Source organism: Engraulis encrasicolus, chromosome 10, assembly GCF_034702125.1.
Source record: "Engraulis encrasicolus isolate BLACKSEA-1 chromosome 10, IST_EnEncr_1.0, whole genome shotgun sequence".
Classification (NCBI taxonomy): domain Eukaryota; kingdom Metazoa; phylum Chordata; class Actinopteri; order Clupeiformes; family Engraulidae; genus Engraulis; species Engraulis encrasicolus.
The window spans coordinates 30498417-30525518 of record NC_085866.1 but is presented as its reverse complement, the minus strand read 5'-3'; the positions used below and the strand labels follow the sequence as shown (position 1 = coordinate 30525518).

At 43.1% G+C, this 27102-nt stretch overlaps 1 protein-coding gene across 9 annotated transcripts in view; it reads left to right on the top strand.

Moving 5' to 3' along the window:
• Positions 1-24399, top strand: part of LOC134456940 (ankyrin repeat and SAM domain-containing protein 1A-like) — a 144322-nt gene extending 119923 nt beyond the window's left edge. For 5 of the 9 annotated variants that reach the window (XM_063208603.1, XM_063208608.1, XM_063208607.1 and 2 more), the window contains 3 exons: positions 3173-3376; positions 13034-13144; positions 17838-17954. In XM_063208603.1, the coding sequence (XP_063064673.1) occupies positions 3173-3376; positions 13034-13144; positions 17838-17954 (432 nt within the window). Of the gene's footprint in view, positions 1-3172; positions 3377-13033; positions 13145-17837; positions 17955-19522; positions 19845-21783 lie in introns of those variants that run through there. The other 4 variants (XM_063208610.1, XM_063208609.1, XM_063208606.1 and 1 more) reach the window with 3 other exon arrangements.
• Positions 24400-27102: the final 2703 nt, after the last annotated feature.

Below are 27102 nucleotides of genomic sequence, written 5' to 3'. Positions count from 1 at the left end.
CACACTCATATATACACACACACACACACACACACACACACACACACACACACACACACACACACACACACACACACACACACACTGCTTCACACAACCTTGGCTCTCGGTTTCATTAATAACGATTTTCCAATTTATATGTAGTTGTAAGTGATCTGCAATCCAAACTCTGAGCCGACGCAGGCAGGGTGCCTTCTGCAGATGACATTATCTGATATGCCTAATATTACATGATCTAATATACCTAATATTACATTAGCTAATATCAGTGGTGGACAGTAACGAAGTAAATGTAATTCGTTACTGTACTTAAGTAACATTTTCATACTTTCATACTTTACTCAAGTATTTTTATTTGGTAAGACTTTATACTTTTACTTCACTACATTTCAAAGCGAAATTTAGTACTTTCACTTCGTTACATTTACAGAAACACTCGTTCCTTACTCGTTCCTTTTTTTTATTTAAGGCGATACACGGCAGGTGAATTAATTCATTTTTAATGCCCTGGTCAAATGAAATCCGAGATTCCACGCTTGTGTGAAGAAAGTGAAACTGAATCCGATTGGCAGACTGAGATTCGTCATTGTGATTGGTTGTAATGTGTCACGTGACAACAAGCTCAACTGTACAGCATTAGTTTTAGAAGGAAAGCGAGCAGAGCAAGACCACTGATGTGTCTACTGTTGCGACTTGCGAGACAAATTGAAATAAGAAGAAACGGTACTTTCTAGTAGCACGCGGAAAGCACAGCAAAACAATAAAGAAGGCGACAATAACGTTGTTAGAGTGTATAAATCTGCACGTCGTATTCGTTGTGTGAGGGGGGAGAGGGTTAGCTCGCAGGTTGCATTCGCCTGACAAGACAAGAAATTTGTCAGATAGGCTTCACGTTTTAACTGAATAATTAGCGAATTGATACTTAATGTAGGCCCTAATGCTTATTTTACTTACTGTCATTATCCTGCCATTATGTCGTTATCCGTGTTATGGCTTACAATAGAGTCACATAATTGCCGCTTTTGTAGCGTGTTGGTTTCTTGAGTCAAGTACACAGGATGCCTAAACATGCTGCTTATTCCAAACCATCCAGGCGCACAACTCCGTGATAGCATTCTTTCCCCTCAATAGCCTACATTGCAGTATTTTCTGAAGTAGTTGGGGATATCAATCACTTGTCTAATAGACTCCCCTGTCACCAAAAAAATGATTTGCTTCAACTTTATGGAAAAGAGGCTTGTGTAAAAGGCTTGTATCTTTACATGAGGATTGCCATGCCCACCATATGTTGCAAAGTGAAGTTACACGCAACATGTATCCTTGCAACATGTATCCTTTCCGGTCAGGTCAGTAGGCTACAGTGGATATGAAAAGCACTGGCAATACCACCAAAGTGAGGTTGTAAAAAACAACAGTAACAAAGTAAAAAAAAGAGAGAAAAAAGTGGACTTTGGCTAAATATTGGCCCAGTGATGTGCACAGGCACAAAAGGCTTTTTCATGATCAGACAGATAGTGTTCCAATTAAGTTGTATGAAGTAGGCTATTACTAATCATTGGAATCTAGAAAATAGAGACCATTACAAGTATATGAAGATATTCCTATCTTTAAAGGTAGGTTAGAATCGCAAGAAGTCAGTTTGTCCGATATATAGGCCTAAGCCAACCTTAACATAACCACCAACACTACATAACAATAATAATAATAATAATAATAATAATAATAATAATAATAAGAAGAAGAAGAGGTCTACCAAAACCATAATTATAACAAAAATTAAACATAAAGTACTTTATTGGCTACTACTCTAACTCCTTGCTGTCACAAATAAGTAGGCCTAAGCTATACTGGACTGTAGGCCTACGGCTGGGGGGTATTGTAGTAGTTGTTCTAATAGGCATATAATCAATTTCAGCCTAATCATTCTTAATATTAATGGCCCTTTCATGTGTTCTTTTGGGCATGTTAGGGTCAGTATTAAATGTTTAGAGAGGTGAAAATGAACTTCTGATGCTATAACATCCATGGACTTACTCCAGTGTTTCTGAGGCCTGTTATGGCCTAGTTCTAACATGTTGGTGTAGCCTATGCAAATCAGAGGATATTTAATTAGATATGACTAAACTAGGCCTACAACACTTAAATATACAATTGCACCAAGGGCTTCATTTTTAAGTTTTTACTTTTTACTTTTAGTACTTAAGTATTTTTGACGGCAGATACTTTTGTACTTCTACTCAAGTAAAAAAGTGAGGTGAATACTTTCACTTTTACTTGAGTAGTTTTCAATGCAAGGTAACTGTACTTTTACTCAAGTACATAACTGGTGTACTTCGTCCACCACTGGCTAATATACCTATCACTTTGCTAATCAGGTTAAGGCCTGCACTCACACAGGGGCATCCTGGCGGTGGAGATGGGGACTAATGCACTTATAGAGGTCTGATAGATGCAGATCAGAGGTAACCTGATCTCAAGCTAGCAAGGCTCTCTTTTATAAGCCATACCGTATGTCTCCTGGGCAGGGTTGCCAGGTGAGAGGGACTGATGATTTCCAGCCAAAAAAAATGCTGAAAACCCGCCTGGAAGCACTAAATCCCACCCAATTGTGAACTAAATTCTATTGATTTCTATGACCGTTCATTGCAGAAAATCCTGTCAAAATGCCCTTTTTTTGCCTGCAGACGGCCATCCTAAGCAGCCCAACTAGGCGGGGAAAATGTAAACGCTGCTCCTGGCATGGCTTCTCCTCTCTTGGCCTCCCCTGTCAGCAGTAGGGCAAGACAGAATTTTTTTTTATAATGTTATTCATCACTTATTTGTTTGGTTTGAAATGAATTCACAACAATTGTGAAAAAGTAGTTTCATCAACTCTTTGCAGTGCTGTGACGCACTATGCTGACTGAGTCACTTGTATTGTGTGGCGTTAGTTGGTCATGAGGTGACCCCGGTTTGAGTTTAATCTTCTGGGTCATATGCCAAACCCACCCCATCGCTGTCTTCCACTTATTTGCCGTCCTGTTCATCACTTTCTAGTCACAATAAAGAACAATATGAGGTCGTCAGGTCATGAGATTCAAGACAAGACTCTGACGAAGGTGATCCATGGTGTGTTCTCCTGGCCTGTCATGTAATCTCACCACTCTTGCATTTATCCCTCCTCCTCTGGCAGAATCTGACCTATGAGATCATCCTGACACTGGGACAGGCGTTCGAAGTGGCCTATCAGCTGGCTCTGCAGGCCCAGAGGACCAAGAAGCAGCAGGGCATGCCTGTGGGGGCGGGACTAGGGCCGGACATCAGCGAATCGGCAAAGAGCAGCCGGCAGCAGCAGCAGCCAACCAAAACACGCAGCAGCCTGAGAACGTCTGGTGGGGTGAGTAGACACGCACACACACACCGTATCAGGTCTTTTCGTCGAATGAATTGGTGAGAGGGGACCATTCGAACAAAACGTTGGACCATTAGTATAAGGCTGGGGATCTTTAGTCGAGGATGGTCCGTCTACCGCAAAAGCCAACGAAAGGTCCTTAAAATTGAACTAAAGATCCTTAGGTTTCAACTAAAGGTCCCTTCAGTCTGCCTATATTAGAAATGTAAATCAGCTTTTTTAATGCTCATTTTAACGGGTTTTCTTCAGCCTGCCTATATTAGAAATGTAAATCAGCTTTTTTAATGCTCATTTTAAGGGTTTTGTTTATTTAAATATGTAAATCAGCTGTTAAGTTTTGTTTTTTTGTTGATTTAAACATGTAAATCTATAAATAAAATGTACTTACTCATTTTAACTGGTAGGGCTATGTTGTTGTTTTTTTAACGTTTCCGTCGTTACATTTTTTGACAATTTACGTTTACGCCCTTACATTTTTTGACAAAATATCTAGACAATATTTGAGAAGCTTTTTTTTTCACGTCGTTACATTTTTTGACAATTTACGTTTACGCCCTTACATTTTTTGACAATTATCTAGACAATATTTGAGAAGCTTTTTTTTTCACTTTTACGCCGTTACTTTACTCCCATCTGCGGGCAGAGAGGCGGGACCAAGCACAGCCTGCTCGCTTTGAATCAAAGCAGGGCGGTTTAATGTGTCAAGAAGTAGGCTATTGACCCTTGTGCTCGCTTTGAATCAGAGCAGCGCGCGTCTAGGCTGTAGACTATAGTGCAGGGGTCCCCAACCTTTCTCGGTCTGAGGGCTACCAAGGGCTACCCAAGGGCTACTGAAGGCTACCCAAGGGCTACTGAAGGCTACCCGAGGGCTACTTTTGTCCTCTAGTGGTGTCTTGGCATCATTCTCAAATCACCCTATTATTGAATGATAATTTGCTTATAGGTTATAAAGAATAAATAATATCATATTTAAATCAAGAAAAGCATTCTGTGACTAAAATCTGGTAGTCGTCACTGTTTATTAACATCCTTGGTGGGCACCTCAGAAGCTCCTGGAGGGCTACCTGGCGCCCGCGGGCACAACGTTGGTGACACCTGCTATAGTGCATCTAGAAGTAGGCTATTGACCATTGAGCACATTGTCATGCAGCGAGTTTTCTGACTTTCCGTTAACTTTTTAGATGTGAAGCACCAGCAACAAGAGAAAGCTGTCTCCCGACACTTTGATGTTTCTGATTCTGAATGACAACAAATAGTTCGCGCATGAGCCAGAAAACAATATAGGTCCTAACAGTGTTGAAAACATTACAGAACCCATGCACCTGTGTTAAGCCCATGGCTACAGTAGAGAGAGAGAGAGAGAGAGAGAGAGAGAGAGAGAGAGAGAGAGAAGTTAAATCGCTACGTTAACACTGCACAGGAGCGCGTTCTCTCTCCGCCGCGTAAAGGTCTTTGCATGAACAAATGCAATGGTAATTGAATAATAGTTTGCCAGTATTGCAGGGTGTATTAAACCCAGTGTACGTTGGGGTGCAAGGGAGAGCAAGGAAGAGAGCAGCATCTGTGATTAACCGCTTCGAAATGTGTGCGTAAAACCTGCTGTTAACCAGTGGGTTTTGTGAAGTTTGAAGTGTACCGCATTAAAAAAAAGCTTTGTTTGATGTCGTGTTTGTATTTTACTTTGACGTTGCCTATAGTCCTCAGTTTATGGGTATTTTCAGTTGACCCCCTACACGTTTTCTTTCTGTCATGTAGGGTATTGTAAATAAATCGACCGTATTTTTTTATCATTTTGATTTCGGACTTAATTTAGCCCTTCAATCACCCCTCTCCAATTGCAAACTTTACCCTGATAGAAGAGCATTCGCTACCCTGCACACTCGTTAAGCACTTATTGTCTGACTGATTTTGGCTGCTGCGAATAAGGTAGGTCTATCTTATAAAAAAAGGGTCTGTCGTCGTTTTGGCTGAAGGTTGACACCACGAACCAGATGACAATTGCAGTCTTGCCGCGGGTCTTGAACAGTGCTCTCTCTTTCCGATTCAGATTGCTTCTTCTGAGAAGGCAACTGGCTACCGCAGGAGAGGGGAAAGGTGGCAATATTATCCACAAGCTTGTTGGATAAATTGTGTTTAGCCTATCACAGATGAGGTTCTGGAATATTTTGTAGTGCATGGAACATTGACAAGGAAAGGTAGCTATTATATCCTCGTGAATAGGTCTTCGACTTTTCAAAATGCATCCTCTCAACATTCAACATGTAAATGGGTTATTCTGTAGTCCAACGCTATCCTGGCAGGAGAATCATTCGTTACAAATACTGCATACACACTCAGCAATTGTGTCTGTTGGTTTTTGCCCTCCAGGTCTTCATAAAAGCATCTACCACCGCTGTGATAATTTGACTACACACCGCTGAACAGTTAACAGTTTTTTAGGCTACTGTATTGACAATTGCAGTCATGCCGCTTGTCTTGAACTGTCTCTTCCCGTTCCATATCGTGACAGCCAGATGAGAAGCGCAAAGGTGGGGGCTATCCGCGATCGCGGAGGAAAGGTGTCAATATCCATAGCCTAACCCTTGAACTGTGGAGCAATTGCATATTGTTTAGGTTCTTGAATACTTGGAATTAGCATGGAATTAATTTTCCATTAATAAGGAAACGTGTAAGATTTATCCTCAATCCTACCCGATAATGTTTTGTCATAGGCCTAATGTTAATGCCCTCCCCAACACACATCCACAGTACAATATTGCGACACGCTTGGCACAATGATAGGCCTACTAAATGAGTTCAATGTTCTTGCAACACTTTTCCCAAGAAAAGTCGGTTTTCATTTCGAGATTCCAGAGCAAAGCAACTGCTACCACGCTGTTCGCTTGCTGGACAATAAACGTTGAACTGAACCGTGTTGTGTGCGTGTGTGGCTATGTGTGTAGGCTACCATCGCATGTCCATGATCGTCCGTGCTCTTATCATGCAAATGACATGTCATGCAGGCAAGGCGTCCGTTTGATTTCAAAAGTGCTGGCCCGGACAATTACCATAAACCCGAGTAAGGTTTGAAAAGTGCTGGGTACAAGGCTACTTCCGATTTGAGGTTTCATGATAAATAGCCTAATACGCATTGGTGTATTGACGCATAATGTGGCCATATTAAAAATTAAAAGCCATCTGCGCTGTCTTGTTTATTTCTGATATCCTGCGCTGAAGTCATCTTTATCATACATATTATTAATGCAACGGTAACTGAGTGGTTAAACCCATCATAACTACATGTAGCCTTGCATAATGGTGCACGTCAATTTGTTGTCATAACTTCGCTCTGTCCCTTTTGATTTCCTCAAGCAATTCATCCCTTTTGTCATTGTCCCTGTTGCAGAGACTGTTTCCTGCAGTGTTTCTCAACCTTTTTTTTAGGCAAGACACCCTTTCAATTAATGAAAAATTAAGGCACCCCAAACCAACAAGCCGTAACATGGCATCGCATCCGATAACACACAAGCTTAGAAAAGTAACACATTTGGAGACGTCACACGACCTAGGTTCGAAGTTGCAGCTGACTGGGGCTACCTATATTTACTTTAGGCTATTGTGCGTAGATAGCAGATGAAATATTCCACTGACCAGCATTAACTTATCAATTTAGTCAAATATCTATTATATCATTCTACATAATTTATTTATCAGCCGTTTCCAGGGCACCCCTGAAGGGTTAAAGTATTCGCTAATGGGCATGAAGTCTTGTCATGCAAATGACCTGCCGTGTTCAGGGGAAGTCATCCACCCAAAGGCAACCCTTTCAACAAAGCCACGCAGAGTGGACAGTTGAATGCTGCTTGAAATAAGTCCATAATGAATAAAATATTACGCGCAACGTCTACAAGAGAAGTAATGGTTATTATTACCGTTGCGCGTAAAGATGAGGAAGAGATGGATGGATGCTGTCCTATGGAAGGGGCCGTCAAACAGTCTACACGACATCTTCATTAAAGTCGTTAAAAAAGTACTTGTCAACAAAATCATGCCCCCGGAAAAATAAATAAAGTGCTTGCATTGACACGCTGTTGTTTTAATTTCGCATTTCTTTCATGTCCACTTAGTATGCTTTATCCAATTAGCCATGGATGCAGGATCATTCACTGGACTGGACACTATTGTAAGAGGTGAAATAGACCACGATTCAGGAACGACAGACAACAGGAGTAAAGGTTATGGTAGTTTTATTTTTACAATTTCATAAAATACAATTAGGAGGGAAAAACCCCACAATATCCATGCAGCCAGCAGCGTCTGTAAACTGCTATCGTCTTTGAATAAATGAATCACAATCTGGACACACTCGGACGATATAGCCTACAAAAGTTAAGTTAAGTTACACACTCAGTCACTGCTGCCGGACGTTGGCTCGTCGATTACTTAATTCAACTATAACACGCGCAATAGCCTACCCAAATGCAACTTACCTACAGTTCCCAAAGCGGCCGGCCGCACGCAATGGATACCTACTGCCTACGTCCCGGCACGACAGCTTGTAGACAGTTCAGCAGCCCCTGCCCCACCCCAGCGCTTAGCGCACAAGTCTACATATTGTCCAAGTGTTGTTATTTCAAGAAAGCAAACTGTCACTGTCCGCCGGCCGCTGTCGTGACATCTTTCATTAACACTAGTATTGTTTTAACAAGTGAGGAGTCCGTTGATAGTTTCCTTAAGGGTGAAGTAGCCTGCTCTTTAGGCTAGCGTTGCCTCCTCCAGCCAACCATTCGGCGCACAGTGTTCAGACTGTAGCAGGATGATAGGCTAATGATGATGGTCAGGGCGCACATCAGTGCTTGGGTTGTCTATACTTTTATCTGGAATACTGTCGCCGATCAGATAGAAATGACCCTGTTATGAACCCGAGTTTAGTAGATATCGCGCAGTGAACGAGGCAGCCTGCAAACAGTTTGAAGCGCAATGTGGCTGTAACACGTTAGAAAGTAGCCAAACTCTGTTACTTGTTATGAGCGTAATGGTGGGGTGGCGTCCGGCCAATGTCATATCCTAAGCGTATCGCTCGGTGCGTAATTCCAAGAGCAGTATAATGAAAAGGAAGAAAAGGAAGATGATGGGCTAGACCCGAAATGTTTGTCCCCTGTCTGTCGGTTTTATTTACTTTTTTCGGCTTTGTTTACAGTTACAGTAGTTTTTGATTCTGCATTCAGCTCCAGTGTGCGACTCCTTTCTTTCTTTTTAAATTATGAGCGTTCCACGAACTATCTTTCTTTGTGCACGCTATAAAATGGCAATAAACCTGTTACTATAAACTACTGGTTAACTTTGTATGCTTTCTAATGTTGGTAAAGGCGGGATAAGCGGGATAATGTATTGTCCACACGTGACTACGGAAAATATATTTCCTTCCAAGCGGAATAACAGCACTCCGCCTTCGGCATCGGGGGTGTTATTCGCCCATAGGAAAATATTTTCTTATAGTCACGTGTGGACAATAAATTATCTCTTACCTTTACATTACTGTTGTAGGCCTACATTTTAAAACATTTCGTTGATATTGTAGCGGTGCAACCGACTGTAGTTTTAAGTTATGAGATGGGCGCCAGTAAGGCAGCAATAAGATTGCCGTTACCTTTCCAAAATGAATACAAATCAGTGATCAACACATTAGAAATAACTCAGATCATCACAACGAATATCTTTTCTTATTTTTAGTAGTGCATTTTTGCAAAATCCTTGTTTGCAGACTTGTGCGCTTGGTCTCAATTTGGAACAGCTCACATCAATGTCTGGCTTTAGCGATTCTTGCGAATGGTGATCTTCTCGGCACACTTCATGGTTCCCTCTCTCTTGCTCTCTCGGCTTGCTTCCTGACAGTCTCACCCGCCATTTGAAATTAACCCCATTTTATAGGCTGCACATGTAGTGCACAGGGGGTAACGCTGCTATCTCACTCCGGAGGAGGCAGAGGCAGTCCGTTACGATATAGTATATTTATAAAATAGGCTATAAAATAGGCCTAATGATAAAAAAGCAGCCTGAACTAAAATAAAAAAAAAATTAAAAAAAATAGAGACGCACGCACACACTTTCTACATGGTTCGATTTTTGTTTTCATTGCATTGTGGTGGTAGGCACACAAGTTTGATAAAATATAAAAAATAATAGGCTAATAAAATAGGCAGACTACACTAAACGTCTGCCCAGTTACACGAAAGGTCTGCATGGGTTGAACGTAACGTCCTTAGGTCTTCTACGAAAGATCCGCAGGTACTGCACGAAACGCCCCATGCCTTCTACGAATGGTCCAACGTTTTGTTCGAATGGTCCCCTCTCAGCAATTCATTAGACGAATCGTCTCGAATTCACACACACACACACACACACACACACACACACACACACACACACACACACACACACACACACACACACACACACACACACACACACACACACACACACACAATCAAGCACCAGTGTGGGCGTAGCCTGCGAAAATAACAACCCTTCTGACCCTAATGAGATATTTGCTTCCCAGATGCCATGGCCCATATTACATTAGTGGTGTTGAACAGGCTAGACTAAAGCACCTGCAAAAAAAGTGCCCTCGGCCTTTAAAAACCTAAATATGAAATGAGTTGAATTTAACAGCTAAGACCCTCCTCTTGCACTACAATGTGTTCAGTCAGTTCTAACATTTTAATCAAAAATCTCAACTCTCATGGGCTTTAATGGTGCGTCTATGTCAGTGTTTCTCAAACTTTTTCAGACCAAGAACCACTTTGTCCCCCCAAAAATGTTCAGGGACCACCTATCAACTGAATTGACATTTGATGGGTGTTACTTTGACACTGTTAATTTTGATTCAGGTCACTTACTTTTTATTCACATTTACAAGACTGTCTTGTTGTGGTGAAAATATGATACAGTAATAATACAGTTATAATACAGAAAAAATAATACAGTTATGTTTAGCTTTGTAATAATGTTACAAATAGCCTACTGCTGGCTTGTCTTGGAAAAGAATTCCCTTCGCGGATCACCAGTGGTGCCCGGACCGCACTTTGAGTATCCAGCATCAATGGGTTAAACGGGCTAGACCAGTGGTTCTCAACCTTTTTTGAGCAAACGCCCCCGTGGACAAAGCCTACCAACGCCCCCTTGACCTCTATCATAAGCCTGCCAACTCATGCCAACTGCCTGCCCTTACTATTACAAAATTATTTAAATGGCCTAATGCCCCAATGACAACTAAGCACTGCCCCTCCCAACAGAATCCTTTTCAACACTCTCCTAAGGCTCCCCAACGCCCCCTGGGGGGCTGTACCACCCCCGTTGAGGAACACTAGGCTAGAGCGTCTACTGTACCACTGATAACATTACCAGGCTGCAGACCTGCACATCAGGGAGTGGGTGTCATTATGAGACTCTATGGCTGGCCATCAAACATGCTGCAGACTTTACCTTGTTATTAGGTCATTAGGGTCACTGTGTCTTACACGGTATAATTAAAACAGACCCTCGCTAACCTGTTTAACCTGTGTTTTTGCAAGAGTTGTACACTTACACACACACACACACACACACAGACACTCCGTCTCTCGCTCTTGCTCTCGCTCTCGCTCGCTCTCTCTCTGCGTGTGTCTATGTGTTCTCACATTTAGCCTGTAGCCCCAGTCATCCGGCTATAGATTTGTTAGCCTGTGATGTGGATAATGGCTTAAATAATGCATTTAGTGATTAGCCTCCGAGGGCGCGGTGCTTAGGCAGCTCAATACGCTCGCGCTGTGAACACGGCGGCCTACAGGGCTGCTCTTTAGCTTACTGACCCCCTACCCACCATTAGGCTCACACACATAAGCAAACACACACACACACACACACACACACACATGCCTACATTAACACACACACACATGCATACATTAACACACACACACACACACACACACACACACACACACACACACACACACACACACACACACACACACATGCATACATTAACACACACACACACACACACACACACACACACACATGCATACATTAACACACACACACACACACACACACACACACACACACACACACACACACACACACACACACACACACACACACACACACACACACACACACACACACACACACACACCCGCATACATTAACACACACACCCATGCATACATTAACACACACACACACACACATTTAAACACACGCACATTTATGGACACGAACACACACACACGAACACACACACACGAACACACACACACGAACACACACACACACACACACACACACACACACACACACACACACACACACACACACACACACGAGCAGGTCAGATATTTTGCCTCCTCTTCAGTGTTGATTGGAGGCAGCCCTGTTGTGTTGTGTCTCTACTCTGCACCCTCTCCTCTCCTCTTTCCCCATGCTAACTAATTGGCGTTAGAGGAACAGGGATCAACATAAACGAAAGCCAGTGCCTCCCACTGGGGAAATAAACAGCATTAATATGGAGTGCTCCTAATGCATTATTAATAACCACGATGACTTTTAAAGAGCTTCAAAAGCACAACAACCGTATACAGGGGAATGTACAGTACTGTTGATGAGTGCATTTCTGTTGAACATGGTTTCTGTGTACCCTAGCCTACCACACCAGTTGTAGTATTGCTTGCTATAGTAGCATAAAACCATTGGAGAAGACATGCGAAGGTACTCTATGTGAATTAACCCATTTTAACCTACGCCCTCAGCTTATAAAAACCGAAATAAATACCTCAGCCTCTGATGCACATAAAAACATGAAATAACTTGCATTTCAAACCTTAAGACTCTAATCTTGCATTAGAATGTCTTCATTAAGCTGTAACATACCCACATTTTTATTAAAAAATCTAAAATATCAAGAGCCTGAATGCAGCGTATATGTCGCTCCAGGCACCAAAGGTCAAACAACATACACAAGTCATCAGGCTAGAATGGCTTAAAGGTTTGATTTGGACTGTGGAGTATTTCCATTTTCTCTTCCTCATTTCACATGCTGTCATCTTATATCTGTTTCCGATTCCTATCTCTTGTTTATGCCTTTATTCTCTGACTTTGAGCTGCTGTCCTTCCTTATTGATGTGCATTCTGACTTGGTCATACTTTTTCCCCCTCTCTCTTTATCCCACCTCAACCTGCTGTCCCTTTAACTTCTTATTGTCCTGTCTGTCTTTCCCTTGTTCTTATCCTGTCTGTCTTTCCCTTGTTACTGTCCTGTCTGTCTTTCCCTTGTTATTGTCCTGTGCTGTCTCTTTCCCTTGTTCCTGTGCTGTCTCCCCCACGTGGTATCTATGTGTCTGTCTCACTCTCTCTTTCTCCTATTGTGTGTCTGCTTGTGTGTACTTGTTCTCTGCCCTCCCTCTCTCTTCCCCCATCATCCCCCTCTCTCTGTATCTCTCTCTCACCCCCCCCCTCTCTCTCTATCTGTATCTCTCTCTCTCTGTATCTCTCTCTCTCTCTCTCTCTCTCTCTCTCTCTCTCTCTCTCTCTCTCTCTCTCCCTCTGTATCTCTCTCTCTACGCCCTTCCACCCCCTCCTTCTCCTCTCCTCCGGTGTTGGTGTTCTGTCTCTGTCTCTCAGGACTCCTCTCCTGTGCTGGACAGCCGCTGCTGTGTCTGTCACACCTGCACCACCCACAGACCCTCCTTCCTCCCTCTGCACCCCACCAGCCCCACAAGCCCACCTCTACAGGTCTCACACACAAACTCTCTCTCTCTCTCTCTCTCTCTCTCTCTCTCTCTCTCTCTCTCTCTCTCTCTCTCTCTCTCTCTCTCTCTCTCTCTCTCTCTCTCTCTCTCTCTCTCTCTCTCTCTCTCTCTCCCTCTCTCTCTCTTCCCTCAGTTCCCTGTATGTCACCCTTCCCTTCCTCCCTCTGCACTCCACCGACCCCACTCTCCAGGTCTCCGCCCCAGACTCTCGCTTTCTCTGCCTGCCTTCCCATCCATCGATCCATTTATTTCATTCACTCATCCATTCATTCTGGCTTTCTGTGTTGCTGCCTCCATCTCTCCTCTCAGTACTGTATGGCACCCTGCCTTTCCTTTTCCTTGTCTCTCTACATCCATCCATCCATTCCAGTGCCCATCTATCCATTTGTTTTTTCCTTTGGCTTCCTCAGTCTCTGCTCCCTGTATGCCACCCTCCCTCGTCCTTTCTCTCCATTCAGCCCCCTATACAGTCATTCATCTATCCATGCATGTATCCATCCATCCATCATCCATCTCTCTCTATCTTCTGCTTCCTCAGTCTCTCCTCCCTGTATGCCACACTCCCTTTGTCCTCTCATTCCATTCAGCCCCCATATAGTCATAGGAAAAAGTTTGTACACCCTTTGAAATTCCTTACACTTCTGTCAAAATTAGTCATGATCATGGTCTGATCTTCCCAGAAATCACAAAAAGGAACAATCAGTCTGCTTTAACTGATTCCACCCAAACATTTACCTGTTTTCATATTTTGACAGAAATGTAAGACATTTCAAAGGGTGTACAAACTTTTTCCTATGACTGCATATCCATATAGCCATCCATATACCACTGTCTATCTTCTTCCTCCTCAGTCTCTCCTCACTGTTTGCCACCCTACCCTGCCTTGCCTTGTACAGTCTGTTGTTTCCCCGTACACGCATCCATCCATCCATCCATCCATCCATCCATCCATCCATCCATCCATCCATCCATCCATCCATCCATCCATCCATCCATCCATCCATCCATCCATCCATCCATCCATCCATCCATCCATCCATCCATCCATCCATCATTGCTGTCTGTCAATCTGACTCACTCTCTCTCCTTGCTTTCCTGCTTGCTTTGCTTTTATGCTTGCTACATTCCTCACTCCAATCCTCCTCCCACCTTCACAACTCTCTGGCTGGCCTATAAGCGCAGTACAGGTCCCTCAAATGAACTTCAAAACTCTCCCCCTCAGGTTATGTTCACCCTTTCAGTTGGGTTTGAGTACCAACTTATGTTTCCACTGTTTCCAAGTCCTAGAAAGTCCTGCAGTTTTCCAAGTGCATTAGCTAGCGAGCTAAACCCTAGGGGTGTCTAGATTTCGAGGCTACAAGCACATAGAAAGCATACTGCATGCTGCCAGTGTACGTGGGACATTCCTGTGGGCTTGAAAGGCCATCTGCTGGCCTGTTGTGTAATTACACCATTGGCTGAGTTAGTGGTTGGCTTGGCCCCTCTCCTCTTCTCCATACACTGTATTGGGAGAAATGCTGAGTACAATAATGATAATAACTGTTTTAAAAAAAGGGGGGGTGGGGGTTCCACACGCTTCTGTTTTCTTCTGGTGCATCAAAGGAAGAACGACAGGCAATCTTGAACAAAGACAAGACACTGGAGCAGCACAGATGAGATGCTTTTCTTTTTTAATCAAGTGCTCAACAGATTAGGGACTAACATTTCGATGGGAAGTCCATGAGTACATAGATTAAAAAAGAAAAGCATCTCATCTGTGCTGCTCCGGTGTCTTCTCTTCGTTCATAATAATATCTGTGGTTGTATGGCACAATTCATACAATTCATGCAGCTCTACGTGCCTAACAGTTAGATTAACAACAATAATTCAAAAATAGTGAAAAGAAAAGAGAAGAAAACTAAATTAAAATGGAATAAAATTCAGTACAGTAGAGCCTAGTACAAGCTTGCTCTCTTCTACAAGTTGTACAGGAAGTTATGCTTGGCACTGTAAGTGGTCATCATTGAAAACCACAATCTTTTTTCTTTCTTTTTCTTTTTTAATGCAGAATCAGTTCAGTATTTGTGTACAGTAACAGCGTAATCAGTACTGACAGGTTGGCACAATAGGTCGTACTTATACTCACTCAGCAATAAATGCTTCCTGACTGAAATAATTTTATATCTGCTCAACTTGTCTTGTATTACATTGTGGCATTTGTGCAGTGTCCGCCAAAACAGACTGGGAGAGTGTTCTTCTACCAGAACTATATGTTTCTCCAACTGTCTGCATAAGATAGATGTATTATCTATTATGGCAGTGGTTCCCAAACTTTTTTCCTTGCGCACCCCCTTGTACATTTCAATGTGGTTCGCGCATCCCCTAAGCGAATGCTTTGGTGTACTTATGGCCACTCAGATATAGCTTCAGTGCACAAATCATTGTACATTATGCAGTCATTTAGGAAATCATAATTTCCAATAGGCTTGATGTTTCTTCAAGCATACAATGCACCATTAAATAAAAAACAACTTATTTTTCATTAATGCTGTATAAAAACACATGTATCCACCATTTCTTAATTCAGCTCGCGCACCCCCTTGTGGCAGGCCACGCACCCCCAGGGGTGCACGCACCCCAGTTTGGGAAAGCCTGCATTATGGTTTGGTGCTCTGTTGCTGCTTTCAGGTCGACCAGAACGGTGCTGGTGCCTGTTCCGACACCACCAGTTACGTTCAGAACTAAAGTGCTTACCACTCAAGTTCATACCAGTCTCTGAACGTTTTTGTATGTGACAATGTGTTACCCGGCTGAAGCTGCTGACATCCGTGCTGTCGTCAAGGTTCGCCGAGAAAAAATAAGTATTTTTCAGTTCACATCTCGAACCAACTTTATGGTTCCCGAACGCTCAGACTCAGGTTTGAGATTAGGTGTAGGAATGGGCACCGGCATGGTTGTTATGTCTCTATCGGCCTAAAAGTGCCTTATGAGTGATCTACTGGTAGCTTGGGCCTGTCCATCCTCCTACCTGTCCCACTTCAAGAAATTTGGCCTCACGGTACTCTACAATGAAAGTGCAAAAATCGCAACAACCAGACTAATCTACTAGTGTTAAAAGTTAAAGTCAAATTTGTCAATTGCATCACATTCTGCATGATGCAATATATGCAAGATAATCAAAATTATGTGTCCCATGCGAGACAAGACAGAAACGATCTCTAAAGTACGCAATCACAACTAATATCCTATTCTATCCTACCTGACTCGACATGCACAGGTCCAATCAATCTTCAGTGTTCAAACAACTCGTTCCTTTACCACATTGATGTGTGGTAATCACTTTACCGCACTAATTGCAGGGTGTCTTTTAGCCCTTGTGTTGGGGTGCCACATTTGGATGATGTTGGTGTTGTCTACATGCAATTCATTTACCATACTGAGCATGCATGTTGCACATGTTGTGATGCGCCTTGCAATACTGATGTGCATGGTGTCTGTTGCTGTGGCTGTACGTGTTGCTGATAATGTCCACCTTTCGAACTTTGGACAAAAGCTAAATTCTGTCTGCTAAATTAAATGTAATATAATGTAGTTTAGGATGTTGGGGATGTCCCCTTGGAATACTGATGCTGAGAGAATATCCCTTCCAGTGTTAATTTCGTCAACCATGACTATGACTAAAGTATTTAGTCAAAGCCCTTTTTTGATTTCCGTCATTTAGACTAAGACTAAATTGGGAAGGCAATGACTAAAATATGACTAAGACTAAAATTGATTTTCGTCATTGTGACTAAGACTAAGACTAAATTTTAAAAAGCTGACGAAATTAACACTGGTATTAAATAAAATAGAGAAAAAGAGAACCAGTGTGTGAAGAGGTTTTTTTCTGTACAGTGTGATATATGTTAAAGAGAGAAGCAGTGTGCTGAGAAGGTTTATTCTCAACAGTCAATGATATATGTTAAAAGTGTGTGGAGAAGTTCTGTAATGTACAGTGTTGACTAAAATGACGAAAATGACTAAAAATTGACTAAGACTAAAACTGATTTTCGTCATTTAGACTAAGACTAAGACTAAATTGGGAAGGCAATGACTAAAATATGACTAAGACTAAAATTGATTTTCGTCACTGTGACTAAGACTACGACTAAATCAAAAAAAAGCTGACAAAATTAACACTGATCCCTTCAATGATTGTCACTACGGTACCCAAGACAAGCCATGTTATATGCATGTTAATGTTGGTATGTCCATTATCATACTGGTGTTGAAGTGTGTCGCTGGACTGTGCACCAAGAGCGTCATCGTATGTCCGTTAAAAGACGAATGCAAGCGTTCCAACATTCCCATTGGCAGTGGCGCCTTGCACCGAACCGCATCATAGCTAATTGTCATAATATTGGCTGGAGTTCAACTACAAACTGTCGCTTGAGTCGCGCAAATCGCCTCTAGTCATCCGAAACGTTTTTGTCTCTTCTGTCTCCCGCGACTCAATACAAAGTCAATTACTTCCGTCGCTGGACTCGCTCATGTCGTGCTTGGTCTATTCCTGCCTTAAGACATATACCATAAGATATGCCATATAAGACATATACAAGATATAATATATACGATTGATGCGCTGATATTTAATTTACAAGATATAAGACATATGATATTGATATGCTGATGTCTCTTTTGCCCTTTCCTTCCCCAGGTGGACCCTATGGAGCTGGAGGGAGACTCCCAGTCGCAGGGCAGCGCCACATGGCTAGTGGACGCCAAGGACTCCAAGCGCACCATCAGTACTAAGTACGAGACCACCATCTTCTGAGAAGGGGGGGTGGCACCCTTTTCTTACAACCCCACCCCACCACCCCCCACCTCCTGCTGCCCTTTCCTTCACACCATCTTCTAAGTAGGGGGGGGGCACCCTGTCCTTACACCACCCCCACCCCACACCCACCTCCTGCTGCCCTTTCCTTCACACTCGCTCCACTCTGATCACCTCCCTCCACCTCAGATGCAAAACCTTCTAGCCACCTACCTACCCCACCACCACCACCACTACCACCACCACCACCTCACCCCTCTATCTAAACTCTCCAAACCCAACCTCCAACTCTGTGCCTTCTCACACTGTGACTCTGCGTTCCACCCCTCTGCCTCTCCACCCTTACACTGAAATGGAACACTTTTTCCTCCACCACTCCTCCTCTTTTTCCTCTCTTCCTCCATCCACACCTCTTCCTCCTCCTCTCCATGTTGCCCCTCCTCTGCCAAATATGGCTCCTAACCCTCCCCCCTCTGCTGCTGCACCCCCTTGCAGTCCGACCTGACATTTGCTCACTCTAGCTCCGTCACTCACTGTCTCCTGTCTCTTGGTTCTGCTGCGTTCCGCTCAATGTATGTTCTTCTGCCTCTGCCTTGTTCCGCGTCTGCCCTCCTCCTCCTCCTCTGGCTGCTCTCTCCACCCTAGAACCCCACGCAGCCATCACCATTCAACTAACAAGACTGTGCCAACTCCACATGCCCCCCCCAACCCATTCCAAGCCCCCCCCCAATCCTTTTCCCCAATCCCTTTTACAACCAGGCTCTGGCTTGTCCATAATTATATGGGGTTCCCCTATGGATTTGTACTGTAGACATATCAACTAGTAACAGCAATAGGTGTTCGTATCCAGGTAGCATACATGCCATCTTGCTTGCGCTAGCTATAGGTTTTTTTTGTGCCTGACCTCAATGCCCCCTACCACTCATGTGGCACATGTGGCTATCATGGCCACGCTCCTCATTGCACCTCGCATCAAGCATGCTGCTCCCAGTTACTCTACTTCCCATGGTCCTCTTGCTCCAGAGGTAGAATTGTGAAGCATCATATTCCTACTGGAAGACCTGGCTATGCCCACTATAGACAACATTGAGAAAAAAAAATATGACCCCTGACTGATTGGTGGGAAAGTTGTGCTCAGAAAACGGGGGCTTGCATTACAAAGACTTTGTTGCACTAACATTACAAAACAACTGAGAACTACCCTGAAGCTCCCCCATGCCCTCTTCTCCTATTAACCCATTTTCCTGCCAACCTACCTACCCACCTACACCGCCTGCATCATCCTAACAGCCTGCCGCCAGCCCAACCCAGCCCAGCCCAGCCCACCCCAGCTCAGCCCACCCTGCTTGCCCTGCCAGAGACTCTATCACCCCCTCATACTAGCTCCTCAGTACTACCTTGAGGCAAATCGCCTCTCCTGTTCACTTTTGTTGTAGCGGATAAACAGATCTCATTTTTTTATAGTAGTAGTATTTTTATATATAAGAGATATAAGTGATGCAATCCTGATTTATTTTATTATTATTATTTCCCCTTCCCTCCTCTGGTGCTTTTCCTGTCTATGCCAGGCATCGTCCACTGTGAGGCGCTCTTCTTCTTCTTCTTCTTCTCTTCTTCAGCGAGCTCTGGGCTCTCGTCCATCCTTCCTTCCTCTCTACTACTACTGCTACTACTTCTACTACTCGCTAGTCTGAACTTCTGAGGTCTGGAGGAGTCAACATGAGCATGATTTTTTTTTTTAAATGAGAGAAAATATGGAGGGAAAATGGACGGGAGTGGAATGAATCACGAAACACAATCAGTCGAGGAACGCAGCAAACAGAACAAAAAAAAACATACTTTTTTGTTTATTTTTGATTCATTTCTGATAGACTGTTATTTTTACCAAAATTGGTCGCCACTATGGAACACTGTATGAGTGTCAGTGTCTGCGTCTCTTTCATTGTCTTGCACTTGCGGACTGCGCAACTGAACCCTACCTTGGATATTGGTGGTGAGAATCCAGCCTAAACACACACTCTGTGTGTGACTGATTGACTGACTGTGTGTTTGAGAGGAGTCTTCTTTAAAAAAAGAAAAAAAAAAGAAAATTGGTAGATTCTCTCCCACAAACCCTACTACACGCCGCCACAGATGATGGACAAAGACTACTCCATCTGTGAAAGTGTGGGAAGGTGCACTCGAAGCTGGAGAATGAGCTCGGTACTCATCTCAATAAGACTGTTTGTGTGAACCTTTAGACTCTGTATGTATGTGGGCGAACTCTCTGTGTCTGCCAAATGGATAGAGGGATAGGCTTTAGCACTGTGACGAGTAGGGATGGGATTTCGTTTGTTTATTGTCTTTTCAGTAGCTAGTTTGAATATCAAAATCGGCCTTAGAAGAAGTCGTATTTGTGTGCACGTAACAGCCAACTGAAATCCAGTTCTTGAGCTCAAGCGATTTAGTTGAGCCAATCTGGGTCATTATCCAATCAGAGAACCCCTCTCAGAGTCGACTGACTCGTCTCCAAAGGTGTTCGAGTCTACTCAAGGTCACCTTGCCAATCAAGGTGATGTTAGCATTTGTAGCATTTGCTAAGCGTGTACCTCACTGTTCTTCTCAGTGTTGGAAGTCTCTGTGAAGACGCATCAATCTGTGAACTGTGAACTGACGTACAGGATGAAGATTTGGTTTACAAGCCAGAACACGTCAGCTAGCGTCATCTTAGCTAACATGGGTGCTAGCGTCATCTTAGCTAACATGGGTGTGTGACCATATCCAGTTTTACCTGACTCTACTGCTTTGATAACAATACCAAGCCACTGTTGCCCCACCAAAAATGGGACACAAGACTGAAATGTTGAGCTTGGCTTTGCTAATTCGCAAGCTGGTTAACTCTTTGGCATTTCCTCATCAAGGCATTTTCTTGTGTCCTGAGAAGGGTCATATTGATACAGGTACCTTGTGGATATATTTTCAAGACTTCAGATTTCAAGAATTTCTGATAGTTGGTGTGGTGTAAAATGTGCAGACTTGAAGTGAAGTCTTAATTTTTTACACAACTCCTCAAACCATCACAAAGTCCTCAGAAAACGGGATGTTTTTCATGGCTGGATCACAAAAGGTGTTTTTCAAATCTTATCTGAGATTCTAAGCATTTATTATGCACAAGTATCACTTGTAGGGCCCTCTGCATTTATCTTCACCTGATTTCAAATCAGCTAGCTACTGTAGATCTTCAATATAAGGCCTTAATTATTCTCAGTATGTGTGTAGCAATCACGTCTCAGTGCTTCAGAAAGTGGATGTAGCCAAGGCCTGATTTGCACAGGTTTATTTGCCCAGATGGAAATCAGGTTATCAGTTATCAGTTATCAAAATACCCCAAACATTTCTGAAATTTCCATCTACATTGAATTGTTGTTGCTCTGATGACTATTCATTCAGTCAACACCTGACACCACAGTTTATTGTCAAGATGGGATGAAATGGGAATCCGTTTTCAACTGCTTTGGGTTTGCTGTTGTTACTGTTGTTCAGGTGGTCTGACTCCAGCACCTCTTTTTTCTGCTTTCAGTACAATTTTCCTTTCACACTTTCCAAACTTTCCACTTTGTTGTTTTTAACCTTCTGGTAGCATGTTTGTCACTTTCTTCATTATTTCATGTATGTTTACTTTTTTGGGTTTGGTTCTTAATGTTGATTCATAAGCATGGTTCTGTTTTGTTTGACAACCCAACTTTGTGTTTTTTTCCCCCTTTTCTGTGCGTGAATGTGTGTGTGCGTGTGTGTGTGTGTGTGCGTGCGTGTGTGTATGTGTGCGTGTGTGTGTGTCTTCCCCTCTCAGCTGAAGCAGTGTGGTGTGGTGTGGTTTTGGGAGAGGTGAGCGGTTAGGGTTTTTGGTTGGTTGGTGGGCGGTCGTGTCAGGGTAGGGGTTTTGGTTTCGACGGAGGCAGTGGGGAAACCAAACTACCTCTGACCGCAACCACCATAAACCTCTTAACCCTCACCGACTGTCTGCCTCACAGTAAACGCCATTTGACTACAAACACTGACACAAGTGGAGATCCATCCATCCAACCATCCATCCATCCATCCTTCCATGTGTCCAACCAACCAGCCAGTCAGCCAATCATCTCCCTCTTCAAAACCCCAGTTACTTTCTGTCATTGCGTCCAACCCCAGCCACAGAGAACAAACCACAACACCAAACTGAGAAAGGAGCTGCCATCTTGGTTACCCAGAATTCCCTGGCCCCAAGGCACCTTCTAAGAATGAACACTAACTCTGCTATCCGTTGACCTGAAACCATCCTTGCCACGCAGGAAAAACGACAGCAGGATTCTCAACTGTCATTGGTTGGCGTAACTTCTTATCTTATCACAGGCATATTCATCTCACACTATGTTTCTGCCTTCACTGGAGAATGGACACATGCACTCACCCTAATGATCGGGAGAAATTATCTTTTCTTTTTTTTGTCAACTTCCTGACCACAAGGGGGCGATATGAAATAACCCCCTCAGGATATACTGTAGAAGATGTGGGCATTCATTTCTTGCTAATGTGAATTAACAACCTGACAATGTTTTGTTTTGTAGCAATTATACAAACAAAATGCAACTCTTTCAATATGGAGAACATTTTATTTTGATAGCCTACTCCAGGTGAAGAGAACTGTAGCTTGTGCAGAATCTGTTTCCTGAGATTGTAATACCCAGAGGGGTATACTAAGAAGCTGGTTCAGGAGTAAACCCCTTTACAGTAAGTTAAGACGTTAATCATCTAACAGAAGAGCCCGGAGTCCTAATTTTTCTATGAAAATGCGAACTCCAGGCTCTTGTATTAGATGATTTACCTCAACTTATCCTGGTTTACTCCTGAACCAGCTTCTTAGTAAAGGCCCCGGGTGAAATAGCTTTGGAAAAGACAAAGTGTGCGTAATTTGGCCTCTGGCACCCAAACGTGTCCATTTGTTTTCTTTTTTTTCTTCAAAGTCAGTTACTCAAAGAAAGGTACGACCGTAAATCCTGTTTCACAACCTAGGATTTGTTTTTCCATCCCTGTCTATGTAATTGTGCAACAGTGGACTGGGAGTCTTATTTTCTGAAAAGGATCACTACAGCACTGTTAGGGTTGCCAACTCTCTGGTGGGAAAATAAGGGATACCTCATTTGAGCCGGTAGTCTGAACTTTTCGTGATGCATTTTCCTGCATTTTAACCAAATTCTGTCCTGTTTCAGCTCAATATGGAACCGTACTTTTGTTTCAAAATGCGAGCCGATTCCGTATTTGAAGGGATGGTTGGCAACCCTAAGCACTGAAGCAAAGCCAACTTCAGTGGCATCAGCCCTGCTAAAAAATGTGTTTGTCGAGAGGTCATCCATCCATCCAACACTGTGGTACACCCATGCCCCAACTCTTTCCCAACCTCTGTAGTTAAACTATTTAATGTGGTCTTTTTTCTTTTAAGGCATGAGAAACTGTGGTTGTAAAACAGTGGTCCTAATTTTTTTATGATTTTTTTTATGCAAAACCCTCTGACGCCACTGACCAACACGTCCTGGCCTAGTGCATTGTGGGAGTTTTTTTTCATTCATATATATAATGAGGTAGCAGAGCTTTTTCAAGAGCAACTGGACAGCTAGCCCAGCTTTTGTCTTTTGTGGACGTTCAGTTTGTTTGACTGACCTAGAGGTCAGGTGTCAGATTGATGACGCTCAAAGATGAAATATGGGCAAAGAAACAAAAAAAATGTAAAACCCAAAATGGGAAAAAACTAAGAACCAAGGACAGAGTTTTGTGGGAAAGAAAAAAATATGAACCGAAGCCAAACAAGTTCTTGTGGATTATGTGTCTTGAGAATGAGATAGTCCTGACGGAAGACTTGTTGTGATTGCCTTTTATTTTCGTGGTACGTTTTGATGTATGCGGTACTGTCGCACAGTGTTGCGAAGGCCCTTGTATGGTCCTGATGTTGGGGTTTGCACCTTTTGCATATCACCATGGCAATGCTGGTGGGACTGATTAAAGTCTATGGGTGACTATGATGATGATGACGATGTGTGATGCGAACATTAAATGCTATCGGGATTGTAAAAAAGCCTCAAGCGATCTGTATTTTGATACTTGAATGATTCTGATTTTATAGATATCTATATATATATGTATATGTATGTATGTACTTTATGTACAGTCTGTAATTTTTTTTCCTTTTCGTTCTTTTTTTTTTTGTCATGAGCCGAGGGATGGACAAAATCTTTTTAAAATGCGCAACATATCATAATAGCTAATTATTAACATCCCACTGAGAGTAGCTTATATGCTCTGGTGGGTCTCACTACAGGAACTGAGAAGAAAGAGAGATAGAGAAAAAAAGAAAAAATGTAAATAATCTTGGGCTTCCAGTCTTTTTTATGATTATTATTTTTCATAATTGTACGACTAATAAATGAAGAAATACCATCTATAATGCCTGGTGTCATTCCCATCTCTTGTGTCAGTATCCCACACTAGTAAGTGTGCTTAGGAAGCTTCCGCTCAACTTTCATTTCCTTACAAATTACTGTACCTGAGGTGTCAGAAGTACCGTAAAACTAATATCAATAAGTAATTAAGTACAACACTAGCACATGATATTACATAGCTGTTGCACCATTAACTCAATTGTACCGACTGTGTTGTTACTGAAAAAACACTAAAAACCTAACAAGGATCCACCACAAACTTGATCCAAGAAGTGCAGGGATGAGATAGACGGGCGCCATTGTCCTCAGTGCACTGCACCATACTGTAGATGGGTAGCAGGATTGTGAATCTGGGATGTCTTGCATCAGTTTAGAATCAGTTAGTTTACAAATATGCAGTTAGGTGTCACAAATTATGAACTGCACATTGTGGAGCATGGATAAACTGCACAGCAGGGATCAGGCAACTGAACTCTGTCTGATGAATGAGGGATGCCTTACATCAGTTAAGACTCAGTTGGTTTACATATGCCTCCCAGTGCCTGTTACCAGAGTCCAGGCAGCAAGAGAGAGAGAGAGAGTGATAAGCTGGGATATACAGAACATCAGCCAGCTGTACGAGTCCCTGACAAGGCGAGGCTGGGCCCGGGACAAAGTCATCTGAAAGGCCCCTCTTTCTCAATACATGCAATGTATTGTGGACTCACTTCTTGGCCCCCTCTCTCCCTGGGCCCGGGACAACTGACCCCTTTGTCTCAAGCCACCCCCACCCCACCCGTCGGCATCCCTGGCTGTACGAGTTCCTGACAAAGCGAGGCCAATTACATGGACATAAATGGTCTGCATAATACATGTGTTTTTACGGTTATCAGTGTCAGGCCGGTTATGCACACATGTATTCGTCTTGTGCTGTGTCAGGCTGTTCATACATTACGCACCCACGTGTTCATGTTATAGCGTGCAGATGGAGAGGCGGACTCGGGTAGAGCCAGACAGGGCTGGACTGGGGGAGAAATAGGGCCCAGACACTTTTGGCTTAGAGGGTCAATTTTTTTTTTTTTTTTAATAATTCCCCAAATAAAAATGATTTCTGAAAATAGGGGCCTACGAGGGTGCAGGGCCCACTGGGAAATACCCGGTATGCCAGATGGCCAGTCCAGCCCTGTAGCCAGACTAATGAGCCTGTGTCTGGGCTGATGGATGATATTCTCTTCTGGGAGACCACATGGGTGCCACACACACACACACACACACACACACACACACACACACACACACGTTCATGCTCATATTCATGCTCCCTCAAATACAGTGAAGCGCCAGAAGCGGTTTGAGCAGTCCTTTCAGATTCTGAAATCCCTGTTCCTCTCTCTGCTCTGGTTACATTTTATTTAAGTGTCCCTATCAAATTCTTTAGGCTGACTTAAGTAAGTATTACTCAGTGCACCTCTCTCTGTAATCTCATATGAATTTTGTTATGATGTTGTTCTAGGGCTGTGCAATATATCAAATTAATATCGTGATATCAATATTGCTGTCAAACAATATGAAATGTCATAATATTGAGTTGAAACAACTATTCTGTCATTTGTTTATACAGCCAAAAGGTAGGCTATGTTACACTTGAGCCACCGTGAGTACAGAGCAGACTTGCAGAACACCCATGCAGAACATGACTTTCCACTCACACTGCTGAAGAGAGGGAAGATTGTTTGGCACAATTATTATTCTTTAAACAATATATAGTTGAAAAACAATATTGTGATATAAATATTGACTGAAATAATCGTGATATTGATTTTTTTTTTTCCATAATCGAGCAGCCCTGTGTCGTTCAGTGATTTTAGCAGAGAGTGAACCGGCCCATTGATGGGTGCCCATCTGCAGTAAGAGGCTCCTAGACGAAACGTCTTCAAGTTGCACTAAGAAGTCCAGTTGCTTACAGTACATCAAAACTCTTTTGACTGGCCCTAAAGTGGCCTAACGGTAGGGCACTCGTCTGCTATGCGGCCGGCCCGGGTCCTTTGCCGGTCCTTCCCCGTCTTTTTCTCCCCACTTCCTTCCTGTCACCATCTTCACTATACTGTGATAAATAAAGTCAAAAAGACAAAAAAAATCTTTAAATTAAAAAAAAAAAACTCTTGACTAAGATGGCCAAGATGAATGATAATCTCTACAGACATGCCTGCTCTTCTGCTGCACTGGGGAAGTGCTTGGTAAGTATCTGTTCTGATCATGGAAATCTGGGCCGTCTGTGTCCAATCACTCTAACCGTACAGCTGTACCCTTAACACAGCAACCCCATTGGACAATGCGGCGAGAGAGTTGTGTTTTATGCGACCACAGTCACCTCTGTGACTTGCCAACTTGGCTTTTTTTTCCCCATTGTGCTCTTTCTCAACCATCCTCTAGCTCAGTGGTTTTCAAAGTGGGGGCCGGGGACCCCTGGGGGCCGCGAGGGGATGCTAGGGGGGGCTGCGGAAAGTTGGTAGGGAATATTAAAATCAATTATTGAAGAAATTGAATAACTAATTTACACCAAAATAAACCAAAATTGTAGCCTGGAAAACCAGCACCAACTGCTGGAATTAATCCATTTGGGCTGGTTTATCAGGCTACCAAAATTGAGGTAGGCTACACAATATTCCCATCAGTTCATTTTATATTATCCTAGTGCGGCACTGACTCACAGGCCTATG